The sequence below is a fragment of the Clinocottus analis genome, unplaced genomic scaffold (genome assembly GCF_023055335.1).
Source record: "Clinocottus analis isolate CAN_PGR_092001 unplaced genomic scaffold, fCliAna1.0.p SCAF_19, whole genome shotgun sequence".
In the NCBI taxonomy this organism is placed as follows: domain Eukaryota; kingdom Metazoa; phylum Chordata; class Actinopteri; order Perciformes; family Cottidae; genus Clinocottus; species Clinocottus analis.
Genome location: NW_027175920.1, coordinates 7,087,263 through 7,113,560, shown reverse-complemented (window position 1 = coordinate 7,113,560; position 26,298 = coordinate 7,087,263). Strand labels below are relative to the sequence as shown.

Below are 26,298 nucleotides of genomic sequence, written 5' to 3'. Positions count from 1 at the left end.
AAAACAAGTAATTCATGTTCTCTCCAAAGCACAGCAGAGACTAAATACATTGAGAATTTGAGTATAATTGGAGAGCGTGTGATCTAAGTTAGATATTGGCATTTGGAAAAAAAGAGATTAACATTATCGCAGCTCTCAAAGGAGTTCTTCACAAAGCTGTGGTTTTTATCATTGTGACAAATCAGCGGTGGATAAGTTAAGTTGGCTTCAATCATCAGATCAGTGTCGTTATTTTCACGCTGATAGTTGCTGACCATGATGCACTATGCGTTTGTTCAATTTATTTCGAGGTGTGCTCCCGATGGAGCCCGATCGACTAACGTATTATCTGTGTCGCTGTCAAGGTGGGAATATGAGACGGCCTTTGCCCAAGGCACCTGCCCATCACGGCCCAGCCCACAATAAGTTTCCAGAAAAGCTGTCACACAATCAGTTATCTTTTCCCTCCATCCGATCAAATTACAGTAGAATAGCCGAATTCAGGAATTGTTGGAAGGAAAGGGGAGAAGGACAGAGCTTATTTTATCTAAAAATGTTGCTTGCAGCTACTTGCATCATTTGCAGAGGAAACCATTTTTTTCAAAGGGTCACAAGCGGGGCACAGCAAAATCACAAAAAAGTGACAGTTTGGTGCTTTTTAAAATAACAAATGAACGCCCAATAGCATTTTGTTTGAATAGTATTCACAAACCGCTATCTTTATATATTGATTAATCAACGTATCTCAAACTTTAACGTTTGTTGAACTCGAGTACTTCCTAAATCCCAGCAATCCAGTACACAGCATAAAGCTTTTCCTTTCGCCCGCCTCATGTTGCGCCTCATTTTCCATCAGCATGCGTTGCTTTTAGTTTAATCTTTTTCTTTTTTCCATTGTCACGAAGGTTATACTAATTCTTTCGAGTGTTTTTTTCTGCATCCTTGCTCTCACTGACCCATAAACATAGTGAAGTGAAATGCCCTGATGCATTCGCAAGCTCTGTGTGTGTGTGTCTGTGTGTGTGCATGTTAGGGAGGTTTGGAGGGGCTGAACCTGCGGGAAACATAATCAGGCTGATGACAAAAATGTCATATCACCCCACAGGGTTTCTCGACCTCCTTGTATGAGAGATAGCTGGAGAAGAAATGACGGCATGACTGGAAACGAGCGCCATTTTCTCCTTCTGTTTTCTCCTCGTTCGTTCAAATATCGCCTCACCTTTTACACTAGGAGCCGTTCAGAAGTATTTTTTCCTCCACTTCCTCATAGTTTCTTCATCGTCGCGACTTCATGAACAATATTTACTCGCAAAGCGCTGCCTAAGTTGCAATCTAATTTGAGTGTGACTGTTCTGCTCTTGCTAATTGGATGCTGCACTGTACTTGCAGAGGAGCCCCGGGGTCTAATTTATACTAATGAGCCAGAGTCACATCTGTATGTTTATATACAGACTATTTCAGTGTATACACATGCACATTAGTGTTGCATGCACTCATTATTTATGTGTCACCAACCTGCATATATACAATGGGTAAGGTCAAATGACATGAAGCAAAGCTAAATGTCTGTGATGTCTATATGCCTTTTTTTTTTAAAGTAAGGCTTATGCGTTACAATACTTCCATTTTGATTCCATAATAAATAATTATGTATTATTTATCATTTCAAAACTCTCTTTAAAAGCATCTTGGATCATGTTTTAGCAGCCTCTCGGGCCAGAAAGCAGCTATAGATATCATTGATTGCTTTCCCTTGTGGTAACTGGAGCTTTGCGGTCACAGAGATGAGCATGTAATTATCATGTTCCTGTCAATCAAATGACAATTTTATTTTGTTGCACATTGACGCGATAAGCCAAATGTGTCCTTTTGACGAAGATGTTTTAAAGAACAGGTTTGTCTGAGATCAATACACTCAGGAAATTACTTATAAAGTGCGACAGCTTCGTAATGTCTAACTGCTGCTACAAAACATACAAATCAACCTATCCCATATTAATAACTTGTTGAAAACTGAGTGCTTCCTTGTGTAAATAATTGTATATTTGTCCTTGACTTTGTCAAGGTTGCGAGATCATGAATAACTGCAGAACTCAGTTTATTAACAGCAGAAGAAGAAGCAAAGTGGATTTGAGCTTCTTCACTTTCTAAAATACTGCTAATGAGAGCCAAGCATCTGTCTAGGGATTTTTGTCACTTCCACGGCATGTGAATGTCATTGAAGCCCCCACAACACTCCCTTTCAATCACTGTTATCTTCAAAGGTTTCTAAGATGCAAGTATTTCGAAAAGAATAAAAGCTTTTGCACCTTTTTAAAATACCCTGCGTGCGATGACGAGATGTTTGAAGCACAGTTCCTTCACTCGACACCTTAATACCTCTTTTTCTTCTTTTAGCTTGGTAGCCCCCTCTTTGCCTTATTTGAGGCTGTATTTTCCAGGTGTTATCACATTCCTCACAGACATTATCGCCTCCTTCCAAGAACCTACGAATCAAGCAGGTGTGGCCAGCAAATTGAAAGCCCACTCAAGTTAAAATATCAAAGAAATGGGCTCATGAAATCAGAGCTTGTCGAGGGTCTCCGGTGAAATGTGCTCAGTGGACCAGGCTGTCCATTTTAGAAATGTTGCATGTCCCCGAAGACGAGGGCTCATCGGTCATATTACAGCATGGGTTTCAACTCCAAATATGATTCATTGTTCTTGGCCATTAGGAGCAGGATCATGTTCAAGTGTAATTCAGCGAGCAGAGAACAATTAGAGGGAAATGGAGACATGCGTGTTAATGAGCAGTGGTACATTTAAAGACTTCTTTTTTTTTAATGTTGTGGCCATTTATTTGTACTTAACATTGTGCTCCGACAAGCTCACAGGAAGAGCACAATGTTGAGCACATAATAATCTTAACACTCTCATCTGTCTGCAGGATAATGAAGTGGAAGCCCTCAATCAGTCATATTTTTACATCCCAATAGCGCTCGGACCTTGTTGAATTCCCCTTGACTAATGATTTCACTGTTGGGTTATTAATTGAAGTAATCGGCCAACATATCCATGAATGTGCTTCGTATCATCTGCTTTGTTTTTTGTCTTTATTTAAGTTCAAATGAAACTTTGAACATCAAGGAAAAACTGTGAATATACAATATGTTTACATTTAAATGCAGCTGTTGAAGGATATAATGTAAAGAGTGGGATTCCTACAACATTTCAACAGGAAACTCTCTGTAAACTGCATGTTTTATATCAATATCTGGCTTTCAATACCAGAGGGTCGCCTGCTCTCTATGCAAAGAATATACACCATGTGTAATCTTTCTCAGTGACAGCAGTTTCATCTTGCTTGACATTATTTCCTCTTTCACTTTAGTTGTTTTCTATCACTACTCCTGGTGGCTGCGGTGGTGTGGAAGATCAAACAGACCTGCTGGGCATCAAGGCGGAGAGAAGTAAGTCCATAAAACACATTTTATTGACGCGTGACATACACCTAAATAACTCCTGGTTCACTTTAGAAAGCGGTTTCTCAATGTGGCAGCATTATCTACACGGATCGCTCAAAGGAGTTCAGTATTTAATCATGTTTTTGGCGTCCCAGTTTTTGATTCTCTTATTTTTTGTATTAATAAAAATGGTTGAAAGTACAACATTAAAATTAAGATTCAATTTGCATTTCACTTATGTTGACTAAATGAAGGTTTTATCTAGGTATGTAGAGATACAGTGAATTATACATGATCATTAATGGTCACTGTTGGTATGAAAGATAGAGAAACAGGAGGAAAAGGAGAGAAACATGAGATGACTGGCAGTGGAAATACATATACAATATACATGCCCCTCATCAAGTGGTTCCTGGTTTCTGTGAGAGCATTTCCATCTCTTCAGACTGAACCTTATTTTCTCCAAAATGCTTTCTGATCCTCAATATCAGGATGTTTAATTTGCTGCACAGCCATCCTTATGACCTGCAGTCTACTATAAAAGCTCCAACAATTTATTCCCCCTTTGAGGATGACATTGATAATCATAAGATCGCAATTTTATATCCTCTAATTGATATATGAAAATAAACAAGAATGATAACTACCGCGACTCTGAATCATGTCTATCCAAAGAATTAAAGTCAATAAAAAAATAATGCAGGCAGATGGGCTTGTGTCATTGAAATTCTGCTCACTTTTCCTGTCTGCTCTTGGCATTCTCGTCATCTGTTTGTCACTGCCCTTCAGCTGCCACATGATAAAATGGATAAATAGTTAAATAAATAAAAAATCACTCATCTCTTAATTTCAGGTGATAGAAAAGTTTTGTCACTGGAGCAATAAAATACTTTTTGTTCTGCAAGAAGGATTTAAAGATTTGTTTGCAGATGACGTAACAGTTTTTATCTATGAATTAAGTCATTGCACGCTTTAATATAGAGAATGTGTCTTCTATATAAATGCTCTGCATTTGAGTGCACGTTCCCTAAAAAGTTCCGTCAAAGTGTTCGCCGTGTACTTTATTTTTCTTTCTGTATTTGAATCCATTCGACAAATTAAAATTCATCTCGGGTTCTGTTGGAACCGGCCATTGTTGGCTGCAAATGCAAAATAATGATAGGTTTGAATACAATAAATGCTCAAAAGCTGTCGCTACAACCTGAGATCTGACCTGTCTAAGACAGGTAATTTTGATCTTGTGCAGTTAAACCCTTTTGACACAAAAGGTTGCTACTACGTGGCTTCATGGACTTGAGAAAAATAATACCTTCAGGTTCTTCGTGGCATTTTCTGCTGCCCTACTTTTGAGGAGAAGCTGTGAGTTGGTCACCTTTTCCTGAAAGCTGTAAAAGCCTGGAGGGTGTTCTTCAGTGCTGTGATGGCTACTTAGCTTTGCACGGAGTGTTTAACAGCTTCTTTTGTCCACGATTTTATAGTGGCCAAATGGGTGGAATCATTTGTAGTGATTATTATTTCTGGATACGTTCAGGTCAAATGACTAAGAATTGCTTTGAAGTCTGCACACTTCACGCTGCAATCAATAAAAGCGTCACCATTGCTGCTGATAAAAACATACCCGCCTTCAGCTGGGATCCTTTTCTCACTTTTGTTTGATAAACTCTATTATCAGTGTCTAGCAGGTGCAGACATAATCAATCACTCTTTAAAAAACCTACAGAGTAAACCAGATCTTCTGCTCAAAGGACAATTACACGCAAATTAATTGCTGTCCCAGAAAGGACTCTTTGCTTTGGTGTTTCTTTGTTTTTCTCAAGTGAGACTGGACATCAGGAAATATGCAGTTATGGTTCAAATGGAGACATATTTCCTGAAGTGATGATGATGATGATGATGCATTCATCTTAATATGAAAGAAGTTCCTTCATGTTGTAAAGAATTATTGAAATGTATAATAAATATATGGAATTTAGACTAAATAATATACAGGGATACAATGCTACGGTTTTGCTTCCACGTATGGACCCACATATGATCAGTATTTATTATTTTCATAGTAATTGCAGTTTTTTTAGATATGGATCATTTATCATCAGGTTATACAAGCTACTGCCTTGTTTTGTGTAAGCCTTGTGGGTAATGTAGGCGCCGGGTTTTGAGAAGGAAGAAGAATACGTGTAATGTAAAAGACCATATCTATGTCTAGCTGCAGCTTTTTTTCTGTCCAATGTAAATCCCACAAAGTTATGAGGGTTATGATGTGCCCATCAGTGTTCCATTTAAACAGCACAGGCAGCTTTATTACTGCTTCAAATTATCCAGAAACACATTTCTTCTCACAAATCATTCTATATAATGTCGGTTGCAGCCAACCTATTCGTAGCCACTGTGGTGAAGTTATAATCTCAAGAGTTTCAGTGGAACTTGTGATTAATCACACGTGTTGAGTGATATTAGATAGCTGATTGGGCCCTCGTCGAGCTCGCCCATTTGGTGAACTGATTGGCTCTTCACTCAGCGTTGTCCAGTTAATTTGAAGGGGCTCTTGAAAAGCCCTGACGAAGCTTGTCCAAATATGGGATGGATTTGGGCTGGAGGCCATCAAATGCTCACAAGCCCCCATTTAGCATATGGACACGGAATAAACGACTCCTAATGAGGCCCCGAGAGATGGCAGAGTCAATGACAAGCCACTGATCCAGCCAAGTGACATATGGATGTCTGATACTGATTGAACTTCTAAATGCTTGTTTATTGGCTTCAGGGTGTGAAATCTGTGTTAGTACTTCTGATTTGGCTTTAGATGGAAGAAAAAAAACGTTTCATATAAAGACATTGCTTTTTTCCGAGTAATTTAGATCTTTTGCTAGAAACGTACTTGACACGAGTATTTGTACATAACCCAGTTGGTATGTCTGTTATTTTGGAAGTTATAATAAGACCCATTAACATCTCAGAGCCATAATGGAGAAATGTGTAAATGCCTGTAGTGACTTAATGTAACAAAGCTGATCTTTCACCACACTAATGCACTAATGGGATAAAAGCTTTCTTTATTTTGGCAGGAGTTGAAAGGACTTGTTCCAAAGGTGCAGCTGTTGTATTTGAATAATTATAGATGAGGAGAGGTGACCAGACTTGGGTCCTGAGTAAGGGGGGGGGGGGAGGGGAGGGACGTGACAAAGGATGAAACAACAACAGCTGTAAATGCCACGGAGGAGGACAAGGCTGACCTCTTTGAAGCTACCTGTGGGGGGAACGGGAGGGAGTGGGCGCTGACATTTCACAAGACCGCGACACGGACGCTGTGTCACACACAAACGTGTGGATGTATCTAATGCCGCTCCTCTCTCTTTATCGGTCTCACACACTTCTGCAGACACGCGGGAACACACTTCAGACACACTCACAACATGTGCTGACTGTCATGCAGAGCGGTGGTGTTTTACCCGCACTCTAAAAGCACTTAAAAACTATTATTGCACGGCGGCTACCATAAATAGGACCAATTATTAATATTTTAAATTCAAATATTTGTAGTAAATCCTTCAGTAACTAATTAGCATCTGTTTATGTAAAGCCAGCTTTAGCCCACAGAAGTTGTCTTTCCAGTTTGTAAGTGATGGCTTAAAGCGGCCTGTAGTCAGCTGGGGATCAGATAGTGACGGACATGGAGGCTAAAAGCAAGAGCTATGTTGTCTATAATGGTGCAGGTCAGTTCCTATTATTATCTTCCGGAATTTATGTAGCCTCGTCCGCAGCATGGCTTTACGGATGTCGGTCAGTCAGGTCACCACTTTGGATGAAAATATCAATACCTATCGCATGGACTGGCATTAGATCTTAGACGGACCTTTCTGATATCCGGAGGATGAATGAACTTTTGACCTTTCCGCTCTAACAGGTCAAACTCGTCCGTTTTCCTGTGACATTTACCATCTACTTGACCGATTGCCATGAAATGCATGGTTCATGGAGACAATTATTTCATCTTTTATTGCAACAATCGTGAGGCAGTAGAGCTGCATACATCCAACCGCTCATGTTACAAATTATTCTAGTAAGAATGTCTGGTTGCACATATTTTACTTTTATTTGCTGCAGCGAAAGTCTGAATGCACTCTTTTTATTCTGTAAAAGACACTTTTTTTGTATATGCTGGCAGCGTGAGCCTGTACTTTCAAATGACTACGTACAAAAACCCCTTGGATTAAGACTACTCAGTTATCTGATGTTCTATCTGCTCGCATGGATAAAACTGAAAGCAACACATTACTGACCACATAATCCTCACACGCCTGTCTGCAGACTCTAGCCTCATATTCTGCTCTTCCCTTGAATAGCTCAATCAGCAGTCATCGATTGCTATAATACGATTACCCAACTCTTAAGCTCCTGGTCACCTTGATTGTCCGTTGTTTAGTTTGGGCTCTGAACATTTCCTCTGAAGTTGGAGATGATTGAGCGTACCTGTGATTAGGAGTTCAATTTGGGATATAGCTTAGAAGGAGTTCCACTAATGAGTAAAACGGAAGTATAAAAATATGACAAGGTAGCGTTTGATGAATATTTTATATGATAATTCTTATTACGGATCTTATTACCGCAATAATGCATATTATTCCTCTTCCTAATTAGTTCTTTGTACTTCCGCCTACACAACCACTCAACCACACCAATATCATATCAGTGTGTTATACAGCTGCCGTCTACTATACAGAATATCTTCATTAAGTCAAGTCCATTAAGCCCAGTGGGTGTGTGGATTGTTAAAGCATTTATTTTGTTTTATTTTCCGTTATGTTCTGCTCTTTTTATTCTGCAGTTCACAGCCAGTGAACTTCCAAAAGGACAAAGTGACCTGCTTTGGTGTGGACTATGCTCGAAGACGGGGATGACACTCACCCGTTCATAGAATCAAATGAAGGGAACAAAACGCTGTATTCACAAGACGGATAATTCCTGCACCCACTTGCAAAGTTAATCAAGTTGCATAGTGATGCACCGCATGTCCTCGCTTATCACAGCCGTGAATGGCTCCAGCTTGTGTTTCTGACAAAATCAGTCTGTCATTGCACAAACCTTATTTGCTTTTGCAGAGTTGACTTACTATTAATTTCCAGAATCTCCCTGGTATTGTTCTGGCCCTTTGATGATTGTATTCCCAGCCAGCGCTTTGTTTGATGTCGTTTCCGGACACACAGCAGAACGCCAGCGTTGCCCGACTTTGCTTCTGCTCTCCTCTTTGTTGCTTTAAATGAATTCTGCAACATGATAAATAACATTACTGCTATCTGACATTTAGGATGAATGTTGTTGGATTTGAAGCTCTTGTGTTGCAGACCATAATAAGCCTTGAGCTGTTTTCTTGTTTTGCAACAACCCCGCCAGGCCCTCAATCCTGCTTTTATCTTTTCCAAAAGGGCAAAATTTCTCATTTTGACCTGCGGTGGCCAGCAGCTCAAATCTATCGGTTTTGATGTTTAATAGTAGAGATGTACAGCAATCTAACACCGGCCCTTAGATTTAAAGTTTAAAAATCTGAGCTCCAAAAAGAAAAATCAATCAGGTGATCAATCTCAATTTCATATGGCTGTTTTTTTTCTCAGCTTTACGTCCCCTAGGGAATGTTCGACAAAACATTTCTTACATAGAAATGACCTCAACTTTCCTTTCACTCGCTCCCCATCACTGAGTGTTGTACAACGACTCTGTGAAGGAGCGTTTGAGCGGTCCAACCGGGCCGCACCGACACAAAACATGGATTTATTAAGATGCATTGAACATATTTAAAACACCTGGAACGCGCTTCTCATTTTTAGCCTTAAGACGAATGTTATGCAGCAATATATGTTATTAATGTATGTTATGCGCACGGCACAGCTAATGTGCGAATGATAAATATATATATATATATATATATATATATATATATATATATATATATATATAGCACCTGTAACCTTGTGTCACAGTGTTAATTATTACAGTTTAATACTAAGGAGAAATTGACAATTAAATACATTTTTGTTGCATTGCTGTTTGAACTGCCTGTGAGTACAAGTAATGAGTCACCGTTGGCTCTCAAATATAAAATCAAAGGTTTTAATTAAATACCACTTTTTCCATCAATTTTAATGTTTTCCTGTGTACACCCGCATCAGAACAAAGATATTTGAAAGAATGAAAGCGCTGCTCCGACACAATCTTTTCCTCAACCTGTCATGTACGCGGAGTCGTTGATTCCCAAAGATGTTAATTCAAAGCGTCTTCTGCAGACATTTTTCTTTCCCGCTTGTCCGCCCATACAATGCTATCAACCTCTCCAGACCTCATCTTAATTTTGCCAATTAACAGCCAGACTAATGAATACTTAATTAAATTCAGCGTAGGAGAGGAGGAGAAGGGGGGGGGTCGGGTCTGGACACAAGAATATCAGGGTTCATTAATACACCAAGGACAAATTCCTATTCAGGATGGAGACCAGGAGAAGACTCGACGCTCATTCAGTCGACCCAAACAGACACTCTGTTTTATTAGTGATGATCTTTGATAATTGGATCGACTGAAACAGTCTAGTGGCCTTAAACATCATAGATTTGCTTCTTCTTTTGAAGGATAAGGATGAGCTGCAGTGTTACTTCCTACTGTCATAACATTTGTTTTTTTCTTCTCTTTTGGGAGGCTTCACCTCTGTTTTCGGGGCAGTTAACCGTTTGCCAAGCAGCAACCCCCTCGGTTACCGTTGCTATGCCTCTCAACCGCTCCGTTCTCGTTTGGTGCGCACGCCGTCGACAGCGATACCGTGGCAGATTCAACCACGCGATACCTGAGACAACAGCAGATAAAAGCCGACTTCTCATTTCTACCTGATGGCCATCACGTCTGCTGAAATGACAGCTGTCACTCGCAGATCCCATCAGCCGTTGCCAGCGAGCTTCTTCCGCGGCTCTGTCTCTGGCTGACTTTTTGAAGTTTCCACCGGACACATTTTACAACGAGACCACGCATGATGCGGAAAGGCTGAAGCCAACACGTCCCGGGTCACACGTCGGAAACCGAAGTATAGGACCGCGAAGTAAAGAAACCACGTTGTTTTTGTTTTGCAGTGTCGAGGTAGTTCGTCCTCATATTACAAGAATGACAAGGAAACTGTCTCATGGGTGGCCCGGCCGCAAGGTAGCCAGGTCCATCCCTGGTCTCCCCATATTTTGCATGTCGGCGTGTCCTTGAGCAAATGGCGGACATCATGCTCACGGCCGGTGCACGGGCAAAACAAAAGCTTGACTTGTTCTCCGTGATTAGTTCCATCGCGTCACATTCGCACGCACAACTCCCTCGAAGGGTTTCACAGTAGTTTAGTGTTTATATATTATGCACTATATAAAGTGTACTTGTACTACTTTTGTATACAATTGTTTGGATGTTGCTTGGTGCACATGTCGACCTGTATTTATGGAATTTCAGAGCGGTGCAAAGGAAGGGCAGGTCGTGGGGCCAATCATCACAACTGCTCAATGTGCCCCGTAATCTGAAGTACAATTAGATCCTAATACAGCACACTTAAACTCATCACAAATCCAATATCAATCAGTGATGTCCTTGGTGCTAAAATGGTAGCCTGTTTAGATATTGATCCGACACTGTGCTGCTGATGAAAGTATGGCGCAAGTTGTTTTACAATATTGATTAGCGGGCTATTTTCTGTTCCGTCGAACCAACAGAAAACGTGTCACTCTTTGGTAGTAATTCAAAGCCTTTTTTATATTCATGACGTGTATTAATAGTAAAAAAAAACAAAAAATGTATATCCCTTTGTGTTCATGTGTTAATAATTGATTAGAGCACCTATCTGTTGTTTGATTAGACTACGTTCTATGTTTAGCTCATCCGTCATCTGTGTTTTGTTTTACAGCAACTGATGAGAGAGCGCCAGCAGATGGCCAGTCGTCCATTTGCCTCCGTTGCGGTTGCACTGGACACCAAAGGAGAAGAGACGGAGCTGCTGCAGCCCGCGGCTGAGGTGAGCCGCGTTGGCTTCTTTACAACTCACTCGCTCGCTCTCTCACACTATCACTCACTTTGTCACACACTCACTCTCTCACACTATCACTCACTTTGTCACACACTCACTCTCTCACACTATCACTCACTCACTCTCTCACACTATCACTCACTCACTCTCTCACACTATCACTCGCTCTCTCACACTATCACTCGCTCTGTCACACTATCACTCGCTCTGTCACACACTCACTACCGCTCGCTCTCTCACACTATCACTCGCTCGCTCTCTCACACTATCACTCGCTCGCTCTCTCACACTAGCACTCACTCTGTCACACACTATCACTCACTCTGTCACACACTCACTCTGTCACACACTCACTCTATCTTTCACTCCGGGGTCTCTCTCACACTATATCTCACTCACTAACTCGCTTTCATTTTCATATCGTGTAATGTCCTGTTTACAAATTCCATCCTCGCATGTTTTCACCTAAATGAAGCTGTGGTCTAGACGAGCAGCAGCGAGTTTGACCATGCGACCGCCCGTCTTGTCATCTCTGTGCTGGCATTTGATACAATAAGTATTGGATTTGTTAGTGCTTCTACTGACACACACACAATAGTTTCGTAGGGCCACATAATTGGACCTTATTGTGGTGTACTCAACCACTCGCAATATGTCAGCCTTTCATCCACTCCGCACATCAATAAGAAAGCTGGCATGGTCCTTTCTCCTCGTGTGCCTTCTTCTTCTTTATATGAATTGGCTTCTGCTATCAGGCCTACAGACTTGCTGACATTTTCCAATCAATTTTATAAATCTTTTATGTGAAGTGTCGTAACAATTGCAATTTTGGAAGAAAAAAAAAAAAGATTTATATTGATTTTTGAAAAGTAAAAAAAAAAAAAGTTTTTTTTAAGATTGAATGGTTGTTTTAATTCTCTTGCAAAGAAAAGGTGATCATTACTTTGAAAAGCATTACTGACTCGCAATGATTTTAAAACGATGACATCAGAATAGTTTGTGGAACATTTTATTAGCGCACTTGTTCTACAATGTGCATGTTTTAATTTAGCTGTATTTGTTTACTGGAAATATGCCATATGATTCATTTTGCACTCAAATTTGAATGAATTCTTCATTATTCCTCGAGTGCTTTTGCACATTTTGAACATTTAGTCCAATTGCTACTTCTTCATTCCTACAATGTGAAGACCGGCCATACAAACTCAACACAGAGAAGAGTCGGACGCTAAGCACCGTCTGGGGCTCTGACACGTGGGATAAAAGCATAGCTCGGGACAATATGGGGAGCTACATCCTCAAATTAACATCGAAGGACCAACAGCTTTTCCACCGCTCCCTCTGTGTCACCTGCCGCTGAGAGAAACAAAATCACTGTGGCAACCACGAAAGAGGCCCTACATTAGCTATTAATGCATGATGCTGAGTGGTACTCGGCCTGCATTATGCTGCTGTGAAGGGCAATGTAAAGAGAAAAACAATGCTTCTTCACTGTCTGAGTTGTACTTTTAAAGCGGTGAGGTACAATTTTAGCCTGAATGGTTTTTAGAGACTAACATTTTACTTTAAATTGAAGATAAAAGGCAGTAATTACATACTTGTCAGTGGATCGTGTTTGTCAATCTGTTATTTAATAATGTATTCCTGTAGCGTTCCTCCATTTTCTTCACACAAAAAAACAATGCGGTGTTCTTGTTCTAGAGCGCATTGAGGCGGAGACTTTGCATCCACTGGAGAGTTTTGCTGTGAACAGTATCCCAAGCTGTTTTGGAAACGATAACTGGATAAAGCACTCTTCAGTCTTCTGCTTATTGACCCTTTCAAGATGCAGAATGAACCTAAAAATGCTCGACTTTCAATCTTCGTGAGATGTCCGTACAGCTTTTCAGGAAGTTACCGCAAAAGTTTTGTTGTGGGAAAACGCCCAAGAATCCTGATTTGCATGCTTGTGTGTCCTCCATTTGTTCCACAGCCATGTGTATGCTGAATGTTTTTCAGTAGCTCCTCAGAAATGAGCTAAATCCAGCACACAAGGGTGCAAACCTTCCTACCGAGTACGATTCCTAAATGTATTTTAAAAACACGTCTTCAGGTGGCAGTCTTGATGGTAAATCTAGCACGCATATAATTCACCAAGCAGCTTTTAATTAAGTGTTGTTGGTTAATCATTTCATGCCTTCCGGTAGCTTCTAATGGCCCAGAAATGGTCTCACCTGACATTCACGCGTCTGCGTCACCGCAGGCACGGTTTTTAACTCCAGTCGTCAAATAGAGAATGAATATCTTGTGTACTTTCTCAAAGGTCATAAAGCATACCTGGCAGGGAAGCAAAAGCAAAGCACACATTTCCCACAGAGAAATGCACACATTTCTCTGTGGGAAATGTGTGCTTGAGAGGTCAAAGGTTCTCTGAAGGTCAACCATATTAAACCAGCCTAATTATCCTTTATAAAGGTAAATTGGTCAGCATCTGGTACCACTTAGCTACTGTTGATGTCAAAGATATCACGCTTGTATCCCTGGTTTCTAATTTGTTTCACCAGCTCTCTTTTTGCTTGAACTCATCCCCTGAGTTAGTGCAGACAAGACACATTGTATAGTTAAAGTAACCTTACATTCAGAGCACATTGGAAATCTGAAGTTTGCTTGAATTTTTTTCTTCTATTTTCAAGGACAAAGTTAAGAGCATATTTTAGAGTACAATAACCACACTATTAGATGACGCAGCCGGCACAGGAAACAACACACAGAGGGACTGCAGCACCACGATGATCCCCCTCACACCCATTCCAACACAGGAAAACATGCGAGACCGTGTTCTCTCATTGTTCTGTCAGCGCCGGTCTCCCTGCAATCATTATTCCCAGCGCGCCGTCACCAAGACCCTCCAGCTGGTCTGAGACGAACAGCCTCCCTGCCCATTTCCTCCATTTTCGGTCGGTTTAAACCCAAAGAGATGGTCATTGCTTTTAGCGATTTAAGATGTCAGCAGCTGTTTTCTTTCGGAACAAAAAGCCAATCGAGGCACAAACACTCCGGACCTAGTTTTCGATGTCACAGATGTCTCTCTTCACTACGGCCAGCAGTCAACATATGGAACCACTAACGGACAGCTAGTATGATGGATGACACCTGTCAGAGGAGGAGGAGTGTGTGTGTGTGTGTGTGTCCACAATCCAACTTGGGCAGTGCATAGTTGACATGCGGGATGTGTAAACCTCCTTTGCAAGGTGTGATCATGGAGACAGCAGTTTATTTATTGTCTGATTGGAATTACATTATTTATTCTTTTCTATTTCCTCTGCGTTTTAGGGATATTTCTATTATTCTAGACTGATAGTAAGAGAGAGCAAGAAGAAAGATGCCATTTGTGCCGCTTTACACACAAACAAAAAAGTGTTATTTATTCTTTATTGGCAAAAAGAAATGGCTTCATTGATGTGGTGGAACTCAGTGTAGTTCCAGAAATTAAACTTTCAATTTTGTGTGTTCGGAATATTAACAATGTATTGTTGAATTGCACGCTCCAGAGAGTAGTCAGTAGTAACCAGAAAGTTTAGCTGTACGAATAATACCAAGACTTATATTGATACTAATTTTAGTGATGTTATTAACTTAAAAGAAAGGTTTTTGAGATTTTAAAAGGTTGAATGAGATACTTATCTTAGTCGGTGTACTACAGTCGATGGCAGTCGGTACGCCCCTGTTTGGACGAAAAAAAAGGAAGAGAGCAACAACATAATAAACATAAAAGCATTTTCATACAGTGTTTCAAGATATTCTATCCAATATGTATTGAGAAAAGTCACACAAGATAACCAGAGTTGTTTCAAAACAACTAAATGTCATCTCAAGCTGTACAGTAGGTGTTAAGAACCAACCGACACCCACAGAGCCATGCTGCTGAGATGCTAAAATACACATGCATTTAAATTCTGTTCTCCAATGTTTTGTAAGTATTTCATGATGACCTTTTTAATGGTTGATGTAAACACTTAGAGAGTATTTCCACATATACTACACGGCAGCCTGACAAACCATTTGGCCTTAGTGTTCATTCATTTGTTTGGAACAGCTGTAATGATGCTTCACCCAGCGGTCCGTGTAAATATCGCTTGCAGTGGAATCGGCTTTCATCAAAACTCACAGCGTAGGTTAAATTAGCTCCCTTGCACGGATATGGCTTATATAGCTCTTCATTAGCAGGATCACTTGACTGGTCATGAAATGGCCGGCAATTTAATTGCCCTTGTATGTCAACGATGGATCCACAACGGGCCTCTTGTTCATAAATGTCCCGGATAAGATGGAGAATATTGTGTTCGCATCATGAGGCCTAATCGGGTTGAGAAACGATGCGTACAACCAATCTGTCTCAGGAGCATGCCTCTTCTGTACAGTATCAGTCTGAGCCGTCAGTGTCTGCTTTAACTTGGCGCCTCTGGAGCGTTTGAGCCCTTCAGAATAATACTTTCATAATCGTACGTCGGAGGCAACTGGACTTGATGTGCAGACTTGGAGACGCTCGGTTTTGAATGTACCCATTCGGCCCTTTCCGTTGATCCAGGGTTGCACGTTGGTTTTCCAGATAAAGTTTGCGCTGGAGTTAAATGACACGTGTCGTCAGAGCGTGGATGTTTTAAATCTGGCCTTGTGCTGTATGCAACCGGGGTATAAAGTGTATACACGTTGGGCTTCTTCAAACCGTTTGACGACTGATTAACAATGAGAGTTTGTGTCCGTCACATTTAATGTACTTTCTCTCTGTACTTTGGCTCACCTTTGTCCTGCTCGCTGTCCCCCTCACCGTTCTGTCCCTCTGCGTTAGTTCCAGGTGATTAGTAGAACAGACAAATGGAAAATGACCCAGGAACGATCGTGACGGCATTCATGACCTCAGCAAATTATTCAAATTTTTCAAAGAGGTTTCTCTCTTGATGAAGGTCAACAGCAACACATCTCAGAATCAACATTCAGTAGTTTGGTTCAGGCGGGCCGTGCGTATATCACTTGGTCTTTCAGGACGTTTTGTGAAGATATTCAACTATTATTATTATGCGCAAAATGTTCACTTATCTGTGTGCTGAGAAATGTTAAATCATACTGGTAATATCATGAGGTTCGTCGTGTTAAATGGCTTTTTTAAAGCCTTCATTATCACAGAGTAACTAAGAAGCAGACTGGAGTTGTGAACTATGGCATTTGAAATGAGAAACTTCACTGGAAGTGTCTTTTTTAAATTACACTGAACACTTAACAGGAAATAAGATTGTGCTTAGTTTTCATGAAAGCGTTCAAAATCTGCATGTAACTTCTTACTATCAATTAGACTAAACATGCTGTTTATTTTCAGTTCATCCAGGCTTTTAGAATCAAGTGTTCATTCAAAACACACAAATAAGATTAAGTGTCTTGTGTTTATAAAATCTATAACCAATTCCAGTGGAGCACGTCGATACAAATGACCACTGATCCTATCTGGTTTCAATGCATGTGCTCGTGCATCCCTGTTTGTCTACCAATCCGCCTCTGCTGACTCTCTCATCTCCATTTTAAATTCATCCAGACACGTAGGGAAAAAAGTAAATTCTATTCAGACGTGTTATTATTCCCCAATTTCTATCCCCTCAGCCAAAACATGCTGTGAAACCCCTGACATTCATTATCAGGATGACATGTTTTTCACGCTTGAGACGAGCAGTTTTGGCCATTAACTGAGAGGGTAGGTCATTGCCTCAACACGTGGGCTGTCTGACAGAGGGACACACACACACAGAGAGACACACACACACACAACACTTGTTTTTGTTGTGTGACCAATAGAACCATTTGTCTCCAGAGGAGGGTGTCTGGTCTTAAAAGCAGCAACATCAGTGACTGTTGGTCTGCTGGTTCTCAACTGTCAAAACTTTCCAAGTGTGTCTGCATTGATGCTGGTTGGTAAAGAGATCCTGGGATCTTCTACCGATCAAGTAAATAAAGTACTTTTGTCTCTCACGCCTTCTCACAAATTACTATTATTGCTGTGGTCAATTCAGGAAATGGGATGCAGCATTTTTTTTACTGCAAAATCCAAATAAACCATTGAACCTATTTATGTCAGTTTGTTTCTTTCTTGGTCAACCTGAGATTGTGTTTTAAAATCTGTTTTCTCGTTTGCTCCATCTCTCTTTTCAGGGTGCACCTAAACCGGTTGCGATGGAGCCGTGTTCGGGAGGCAAAGCTGCTGTGTTGACGGTCCTCATGCGTCTGCCCTCCGGACTCTCAGACTTACCTCCACCAGGACAGTCAGGTAAAATGACTTCATCACTTTAGTTTGTTTTTTTTTTTAACTAAGAAACTACTTTGTAAACATTTGGCTCAGCACAGGTTGTGTATGTATGTGGCATATATTTCACCACACACATCTTCAGCATGCTTCAGTGACCGAGTCTGTTGGTGTAAATATTTGATACTTTGAGTGAGCGGGACACAGCGGGACTCATTGATTCTTAATAATGTTCTCTAATATTCAGAAAGAAGGTCCATCGCTAAAAAATATATCACTTTGAACATCTCAAACGGTACACCCTCAGAAATACTCTAAATATATATATATCACATACAGCAAATGTCACACCACTACCACATTCTTGCATCATATTTGCATCATATTTGCAAGCAACCAAACTGAAAAATGTGATTAAAATCCCAAAAGGAATGACTAAATGTTGCTCTTAGAAGCTACAACACATTCCACATGAGGTGTTTAGAGTAATCTAGACACATCTGTAATATATGTCTCTTTATTTTACTAAACAAAGCAATTTGTGGAAATTGCCCGTTTCCACCATCACCCTCACAGATTTCTCTCTCTCTCTCTCTTCCTTCTGTAGGAATCATTGTTGCGAGTGCGCTGATAGACATTTCACAGCAGAAACCGTCAGATTTCAAGGAAAAGTCCCAGGGTTTAAAGAACCGAAAAGCCCTTCCTCCAGCGCACCAAGGCACCTGCGTCTGAGACTCAACCCGTCAATCCACTTGGGCCCCTTTTTCTACCATCTGAGGCCCCATTGTTCCAATACGCAGCAGGTCCCAGTTGGAGGCCTTTCCAGAGACGACCCATGGCTACGTGTGGAGGATCACGTTCGGCTGCGACCGCTCAAGATTTTACTGAAAGTTACCGAGGCCACAAGAGCACAACCCTGCTTCCCTCTCCTGCATAAAATCCACTTCTGGTCACATGAACACTTCTCCAATCTCTGGAACAACTTTTCCTCCACACTCTCTCTCTCTCCCCTTCAGCTTGGGTATTCATCACGGCAAACCTCGTCTGCGCTTGGAAGGAACCTGCCTGATAAGTGACATCAGAGACAGATTAATTAGGAGGATCTGCACCTCTTGAAGCTTCAGTAGTGAACATTTTGTGACACCTCATCGTCCAGTTGCTCAGCATGAGGGTGAAGCAAAGGTGTCTGTACATTAGGTTATATCAAAGTTTAACTGATTTCCCTCACACCGTGTTGGAAATTTAAGAGAGGATTTAAAAAATATGGCTGGTGGACATCCATCACATGCTGCTTTTGGGTTTTTCTTTTTCTCTTTGCTTGCCAACAAGTGGTATTCTCTGGTGCTGAAGCATTTAGTTCCTATGCGAAGCCTCTGCTGTATGGACTGAAATCGTTCTGCCTTTTTAGTGAGGAAAGCTATGCGCTAGGCCAGAACTCTTTTGTAACACCCTGTGACCACCATGGTCGGCGTTTGACAACAACTAAGAGTATTTTGCCAATTACCATAAATGACATGTTTGCTCATTTTACTGTACATGTGTTTCATCCACTCAGCTGAAGCTAAAGTCTGTATTTTCTGTGGAAAACGCATACAAATGCTGCAGAGACACTGCGATTACTACCAGCGACATGTGGGGGGTACACGGAGGACACACGAACAAACCGTTAGTCACCAAACTAAAGCATGGAAACCTCCAACACAGTTTATTAGTGAACTGGACGTTTTATTTGTAACAAAAATCCAGACTAGTTTGTTTTTTTTCTCTGTGTGTTCACTGTTGAGAAACATGTCAGGTCCAGTGGATTCTTTACTGTGGTTTGTTGTTGTGTCATTTTGCTGTGCAACTTGGACATTAGGTTTTTCAACACGTGTGGTGGAAAGACGCCTGCTAAATAAAATGACACCAGGGATTTCATGCGCCTCTGGCTGTTTACTAGTTTGTTTTGTACGTTTTTTTTATTTTATTTTGAAGAGCCCTCTGATGCTATGACGTTGTTTTCATCTTTAAATACAAGGAGTTAAGTTACCTTTTTTTTTATATATATATATAATGCCTTGGCTTTCCATGGAAGGGGAGGACTCGTTGATCTGCAGAATTTTAAAAGCTGTCGACCATTTTTAGCCCCGCCCTCCACCCTGAGCTGTACAGTGTCTTGTTGGAACAAATGTGAGTCTTTGTCACTCTTATCTCTTGAGATTTCATGTATTTGTCAGGTTTTTATGACTGAACGGCAAGAGATTATCATTTATTTTAGGCCTTGTCACCTGTCGCTATTATATCTATGATAAACTGTAAGTCTTTTGCTACACTTGTGAAAAGAGCATTTCTGTTAATATTTTTGTTTTGATATTTAACAGATTCCTGTGTAATAGCATTTAACTGATTTTATTGTTGACCTAAATCAGTTGTTTTATTGTCAATTCCTTTTGAATTGTGCATCTTTACGGACTATATGGGCATTGTCTTGCTTTTCGTTGCGAAGTGGTCGTGATGATGCATTTCATATGGATAGTACGCCAGCTAACGTGTTATTATTTTGTGTTTTTTGTAGAGTAATCCTATAACGGTGTCATTACACAGGAATCAGGGTCTCACTGTACCGTGAAAAAAAAGATGATAAACTGCATATCAGTAATCTTCAGTGTATTTTAAAAGGTGGACAACATGCCAGAAAATAAAAAAGACCTGAAAATATGTTGTGCACCCGAGTCCTTTCATGTATAATCCTTCTATAGTGCAGGCATTGAGTTCTTCGCTGTCTGGTGTTTTTACTCTGAAGCTAAAGATACAACGGCCACCCACCTCGTCCACTCTCCTCAAATGCATGTGAATGTAGTGAAACCCTTTACTGGCTGGTTCTTTCATAAATTAGTTTTAGGGGGTGCGTCTCAACTTGTTTTGCTGTTTTACTTGACTTTAAGTCAAAGACTAAATTAAAATACACTGATGAATTCAAAGCGTAAAGTATTTTCTGAATTCTAGCAGAATTCAAATGGAATAAAGCAATGAAACATCAGTGAACCCTCCTTACCAGTTTGTCATCACATCTGTATTGTATCAGGTTAAAATTTCAGCTACAAGTTACTTTAGCCTTTTTTAATATTCAGCAAACAAACGCTATAGCATTATCCATTTATTTTAATTCCACCTGTAAGGACCACGCATGTTCAGACTAAATGTGACAGAAATGGGTGCTGCGCTTTGATATTAGGAGGTTTGTCCTTCAACGTGCCAACACCTTTCAGAGTGCTTGTGTTCCCTCTTCAACATCAGGTTTGCGCATTAATAAGGATGTAAGTAGGAGGGATGCAGCCTGCCGAAGAGCTCCTCTGGATAATCCTCATTTATACTCAACAGTATCCTGATTAGCTGAAGGGGCTGTTGAAGAAAAGCTGCCACAGCTCCCTAAAGAAGGGTGGGTGTTTGATACCGCTGTTGATGGCAAGAAACCTGAGAAGATAAGCCCATTTAGTGCTACTATGTAGATGAAGGGTGCATGTATAATGTACTGCATGTGTCCTTTATGAATATGTTCTGTTCATTTTGTCGAGGTTTTGTTTTTTATAATGTCCTCTTTTCAGCGGGATTACGAACTGCACGGCCAATAAAACGGGTTGCTCTTTTATCTCGTAAGTGCCATGCCTGCATTTTGAAAAGAGGGGTTTTGACCTGAACTCCTTCCCTCAGTGCATCTGCTCAAAGAGAGTCTGAACGCTCTTTGTGCACATCAGGTGGTCTTGGGGCTCCATTGTGCTTTGCAATTTTGTTGCGCTCGTGTCTGCCCGTCCATCCTGTGAAGTGCCGTGTGAGTCCCATGAATCCTCCCCTGCTGTTTTAGTGACGCTGACAATAGACACTTCTTCAAAATAGGTACATTAGTGCCATGTTTGCAGCAGCCAATATAGTCACATAATGAATAAATGGAACACTGAACAAACAAACATGATGGCTCCGTAGAAAGAAAAAAGTGCAGAAGGGATTTCACAAAGAAATCAAGACGGAGACATTAATTCTTAAGTAAATGGATACAAAAAGCTTTCGAACATGGCTGAGGAGTTATGCCACGTATATGAAGCCCATATGCTATAATATTCTATGAGAGACATTAGAGCAAACTCTCAGTAATTGTAGTTCTCGCTACAGATATCTCGTGCAGCACACCTCATCAATACTTCTATATTGTAGACGTTGATTCTTTTTTTTGTTTTGTTTTAAATGCACAGATAGAGCAAGTCCTTGTGAATATGTAATATTACATACAATGCTAATAGTCGCATGTAAAAAAATAAATTAAAAAAAAGCCAGGGCGAGCTAACCGGCCTGATGTCTGAAACAGATCCAGGAAGCCGCTTAACGTCTGAGGGCTTTTGACCCAACAAGCTGCTGGCTGCTGCAAAGTGTGACTGGCTGGTATTTTTTCAAAATGACAGCTGAGTGAATGGAGGTCACTGCTAAGTGCTGGAGAGAGATGTGCAGAAAATATTCAGAGTGACTGCTGTGCTGAGCCTGAGTCACTGTTGGCAAACTGGAGTCCAGTCTGGTCTAACCCTGACGCTCACATCGCTCATAAATGGATCCCATTATTCAAAGCTGAAATCGAATTTCTGAATTCTGATTTCCAACTTGCTCTCGCTACATTATTACAAAAAGTTGCTTTATCGAGGCACCCGCACTTATCTTTGTTTTCCTCTTCTGGTGACAAAGTCAAATCTCTGTGTATCAATGTCAACGTGGGTCCCTTCCTCCTTATAAATAGGACCTAATTCAGTTTCCTCTGTTGTTGCCCTGATAACATTACAAAATGTTCCTGAGATAAATTGGATAAAGTAGAGGAGACCATGACTTTGTCTTTTTGCGTAAATCCTCGCGGTGCACTTGTGTCAACCACCAGATGGCACTACATAAATAAATAAATCTGCAAGTCGCACTGACTTTATCAGGTTAAGAGTTCCCAAACGCATGTTAATGGGCGGATTGCCGTCTGGGAAAAACATGCATCAATGCAGAAAATAAGGCTCTCGAGTACCCTGATTCACTTATGATGAAAGAGTATGGATTTGTATGCCCCTTTGTCTTGGTTTGTCTCCAGCATTACCAAGAGATGGTGATGAATCCGTCACTTCCAGTAATATAACTCATGGGGGTGCGGCAGAAGACGGTTCTGCCAAACCATCCAATATAATCCTGCTGGACGAATGTGGATGTGTAGATCAGACTGTCCAGGCCTTAACTTCACGATATGGTAACGTCGGTGTGCTGTACATGCAACGGGGAAGGTAAAAGAAATAAACTAATGTCTGTGAGGGAGTGTGTATATATCTAGTGTGGCTCAGCACTGCATCTGCATCCTAATCATAGCTATGGGAATGCACATCTTGTCGCATCTCCACGTGTTCTTGCCAAAGGGTTCTGGAAGGAAAAGATTACGTTCTTCAGATGCTGAGAAACTTCTGGCAATTGTCATTTTAACAAGACGGTGTTCTGTGTTGTTACTAAGCCGTTATAATGCCAGTTGTGTCTGCTCAGTTAAGGGCGTGACACACTACTGGGGAAGCAACATTTTATCAAAAGTTATGAGTCCAATTCTTGCTTTTTTATATAATCATTTTGGTTCTATAAATAGCAGCAAAGACAGTCTGAACATGGCTGCAGCGATCACTCTAACTTTATTTTTGACAAAACCAAGAGGTTGAAGGTCAATGTGAATGCATCTGCTTGGAGGTTTGATCTTATTCTTGTTTACCGTGTTTCCTACTGCTAAAGAGTGGATGTCTACCTCTACACAGTGTGAGTGCTTGAGAATCAGGTCATGTCGTGTGGTTGCTCTTCCTGTTTCTCAGATGTGTCTTGGCACCGACTGATTGCTTAATACCTTCTTTTATTCTGCGACCTAACATTAGCAACATGTGGGGTGCAATATTTACGTTATTCCTTTTGAGGCTGAACTCATTCCTCTTTGGTTGTTTGGCAGGTGCATTATGCTATATTAATTTAAATAAAAAGTACAATTTGTGTAAGTATCCTGGCAGTTGACAGTGTTGTTGTGTGTATAATGCAGTTGCTGTTGTAGTGTGGGATCTGTTGGCTTACATTCTGTGCTGCAAACGCAGATCTGTATCACAGAATGGGATATTTTTATTGGCTTCATGGACGCAAACTAGTTAGTTCTTCTGCACAGTCCATACACATAACTATGCATTTGGACTTAACAGGGCTATTGTATCATAATGTAAGTTATCTTCATATGATGTCACAGCTTGCTTTACTGTTTTTCATATCATAATTGCATCTAAAGTGCTGAGCTGCATCTTTCTAGCATCATATTGCTGCTGCACTCAGCTGCACACTTTGCCGGGTTTATCGGTGTATTGATGGTCATCTGCTGCTTATCAATGCCATATAGCATTTAAGAACAAGATTTTTGTTGAAGTTAATAATATCTGCTGCATATCTGACTTAAAAAAAAAATATATATATATATATATATTGCATTCACTAAACAGTCGCCTACATTTTGCTCGTGGCCTGATTCCCTCTTTCGATTGCTGAGCTTGTTGTAAGCTTGTGGGAAGTGACAACAGTAAAGCCGAGTTACCGAATGTAAATTCAGGAAAATATTGTTTTGCATAATAAATCTGCGCTATGTGAGTTGTCTGCTTGCCGATATCAGATTGAAAGCACAGGGCTTACGCCAGTCATTTAAGGTATGATGTTAGCGCAATGATTAGCCACCACCGCTAAGAAGGACAGAGCCACTGTGTGAAGGTCTCAGCTGGAACCGCTGGAAGCAAAACTGCAACACCCGTATCACTCTTGACAGGCAAAGAAAAACTACCGTGGGGAAACATTTAGCAAAATATTGTGTAAATGTATTGTTATACTTGACAGAACACATTTGCAGTAGGAGTAGGAGCGCCCTAATATGGCATTATGCGGCATTAAAGCTGATTAGTACTTCCTTGATGAAGTGGGTGTAAGCTCAAAAGCAACCAACTGTGACTAAACCAGGAAGACGCTGCCTTAGTAAACACACAGACAGACTCTCGTTTCTTATGGTGTCAGTAATAACTACAGTGGGTTATTTTATGTAGTTATAGAATTTGAATGGACACCTTCTGAGCATCTTGAACAAAACCTTCAAAAAGTCAGCAAATAAAATAAATGGAAAGAAGTTTAAATCTTGGTAAAAAAAAACCTGAACAATTAACTACGTTACTGTGTTTCCAGATATTTTTGGGGAAATGGGAGTACAACCATTGTCGCCTTGGACTGTGGAAATAATCATTAGTTGCTGTACAGGCCAGAGTTCATCGGCCACAAATTCAGTTTTAGCTTTCTTAAAAATAAGATGAAAACTTAAATGATCAAATCTACTAAAGTCAAGAGGTGAACCTGTCTCTCCAGTCCGCATTAAAAGGTCATCTCCAGCTCTGCCATATTGACTCCGGTCGGTCAAGTTTGATCACGCAGAGCTTATGGTTTTGTGCAATCAACGAAGCATCATCATCTCTTATCTTTGCCCCTACACTGCTCTGGAAAAGATGAGAGGGGAAGCATCTCAAAAATACCTGATCCCGTGGAGTGTTTACTGCAAAAAGTCAGGCCCACCCTGACATTTGGACACAACAACAAAAAAAAGAGAGTAATAAAGTGAAATTGGTGCTGCTCTCCTGGTTAATGGAAAAGGTGAAATCAACAGAGCAGTTTTCGAGGTGCTGAAACAATGTTGCCGGAGAGGTCAAAGTTGCAGGAACTAGATGTGGTCCCTGTGAGGCCGTGCTGCTGCGACTGAACCGTTTTTATCAGTACTCGCTTTAATCCACGCCGCGGGTGAACATTTGGATTGAGTAGAAGACCTGCAGTGGTTTTATAGCGGTGGGAGGGGGAGTCTCTCAACACGGCCTCCCAGTCCTCAGGGCTTTATGGCAGGCGAACAGTAAACCTGGCGAGCAATAATATTTATCATCGCAACTATTCCTGTCTGCGGGCTTCAGTCAACTATGACGTGAGTTGCCTTCTAAAAACCTTGATAGTTAAATCTTTATGTCAGCCACATCTCTGAATGTAATAGTAGAAGAGTCTGGTAATTTGAGTAGTGCTGTGGTTGTTTGAGTTTCTTTCTAATATCCATTTTCCAAAAACCCAAACCAGATAAATATGACTTAAAGAGCAAGCTTAAGGAAATTGAACGATAAAGTCTATAAAAATGACTTGTGAACATGATTTGTGCGATATTGAATGCTCATACATTCAGAACATTACAATTACTTTTATTTCTATGTCACAGTTTTTTGCTATTGCTCGAACACAATTGCTAAAAAGCTGTGAAAATGTGTTTATTTTCCATACTCGTACACTCATAAGAGTAGACTCGAATAGCTGAGTATCAAATACTATCTAAAGATATCATTAACTACACAAAATATAGCTTTGCGATGATAGTAAGTCTCCAGGAGTGGCCTCCATTTGTGTTCACACCAACGAGCGAACCTGAATCCTATTTATGGTGTTGGAGATCTGATTTCACATGTGCATTCTGGGTAGAAAAGCTTAATAGTTGAGTGTGGTAT

The 26,298-nt window shown here is 40.7% G+C and overlaps 1 protein-coding gene across 1 annotated transcript in view; it reads left to right on the top strand.

Moving 5' to 3' along the window:
- The window catches only part of LOC137789400 (attractin-like protein 1), a 56,064-nt gene extending 35,630 nt beyond the window's left edge, over positions 1-20,434 (top strand). The window contains exons 26-29 of the mRNA XM_068582951.1: positions 3,350-3,428; positions 11,338-11,445; positions 17,635-17,749; positions 18,333-20,434. Coding sequence (XP_068439052.1) covers positions 3,350-3,428; positions 11,338-11,445; positions 17,635-17,749; positions 18,333-18,457 — 427 coding nt within the window. The 3' untranslated portion in view covers positions 18,458-20,434. The remainder of the gene's footprint in view (positions 1-3,349; positions 3,429-11,337; positions 11,446-17,634; positions 17,750-18,332) is intronic.
- The last annotated feature ends 5,864 nt before the right edge of the window (positions 20,435-26,298 follow it).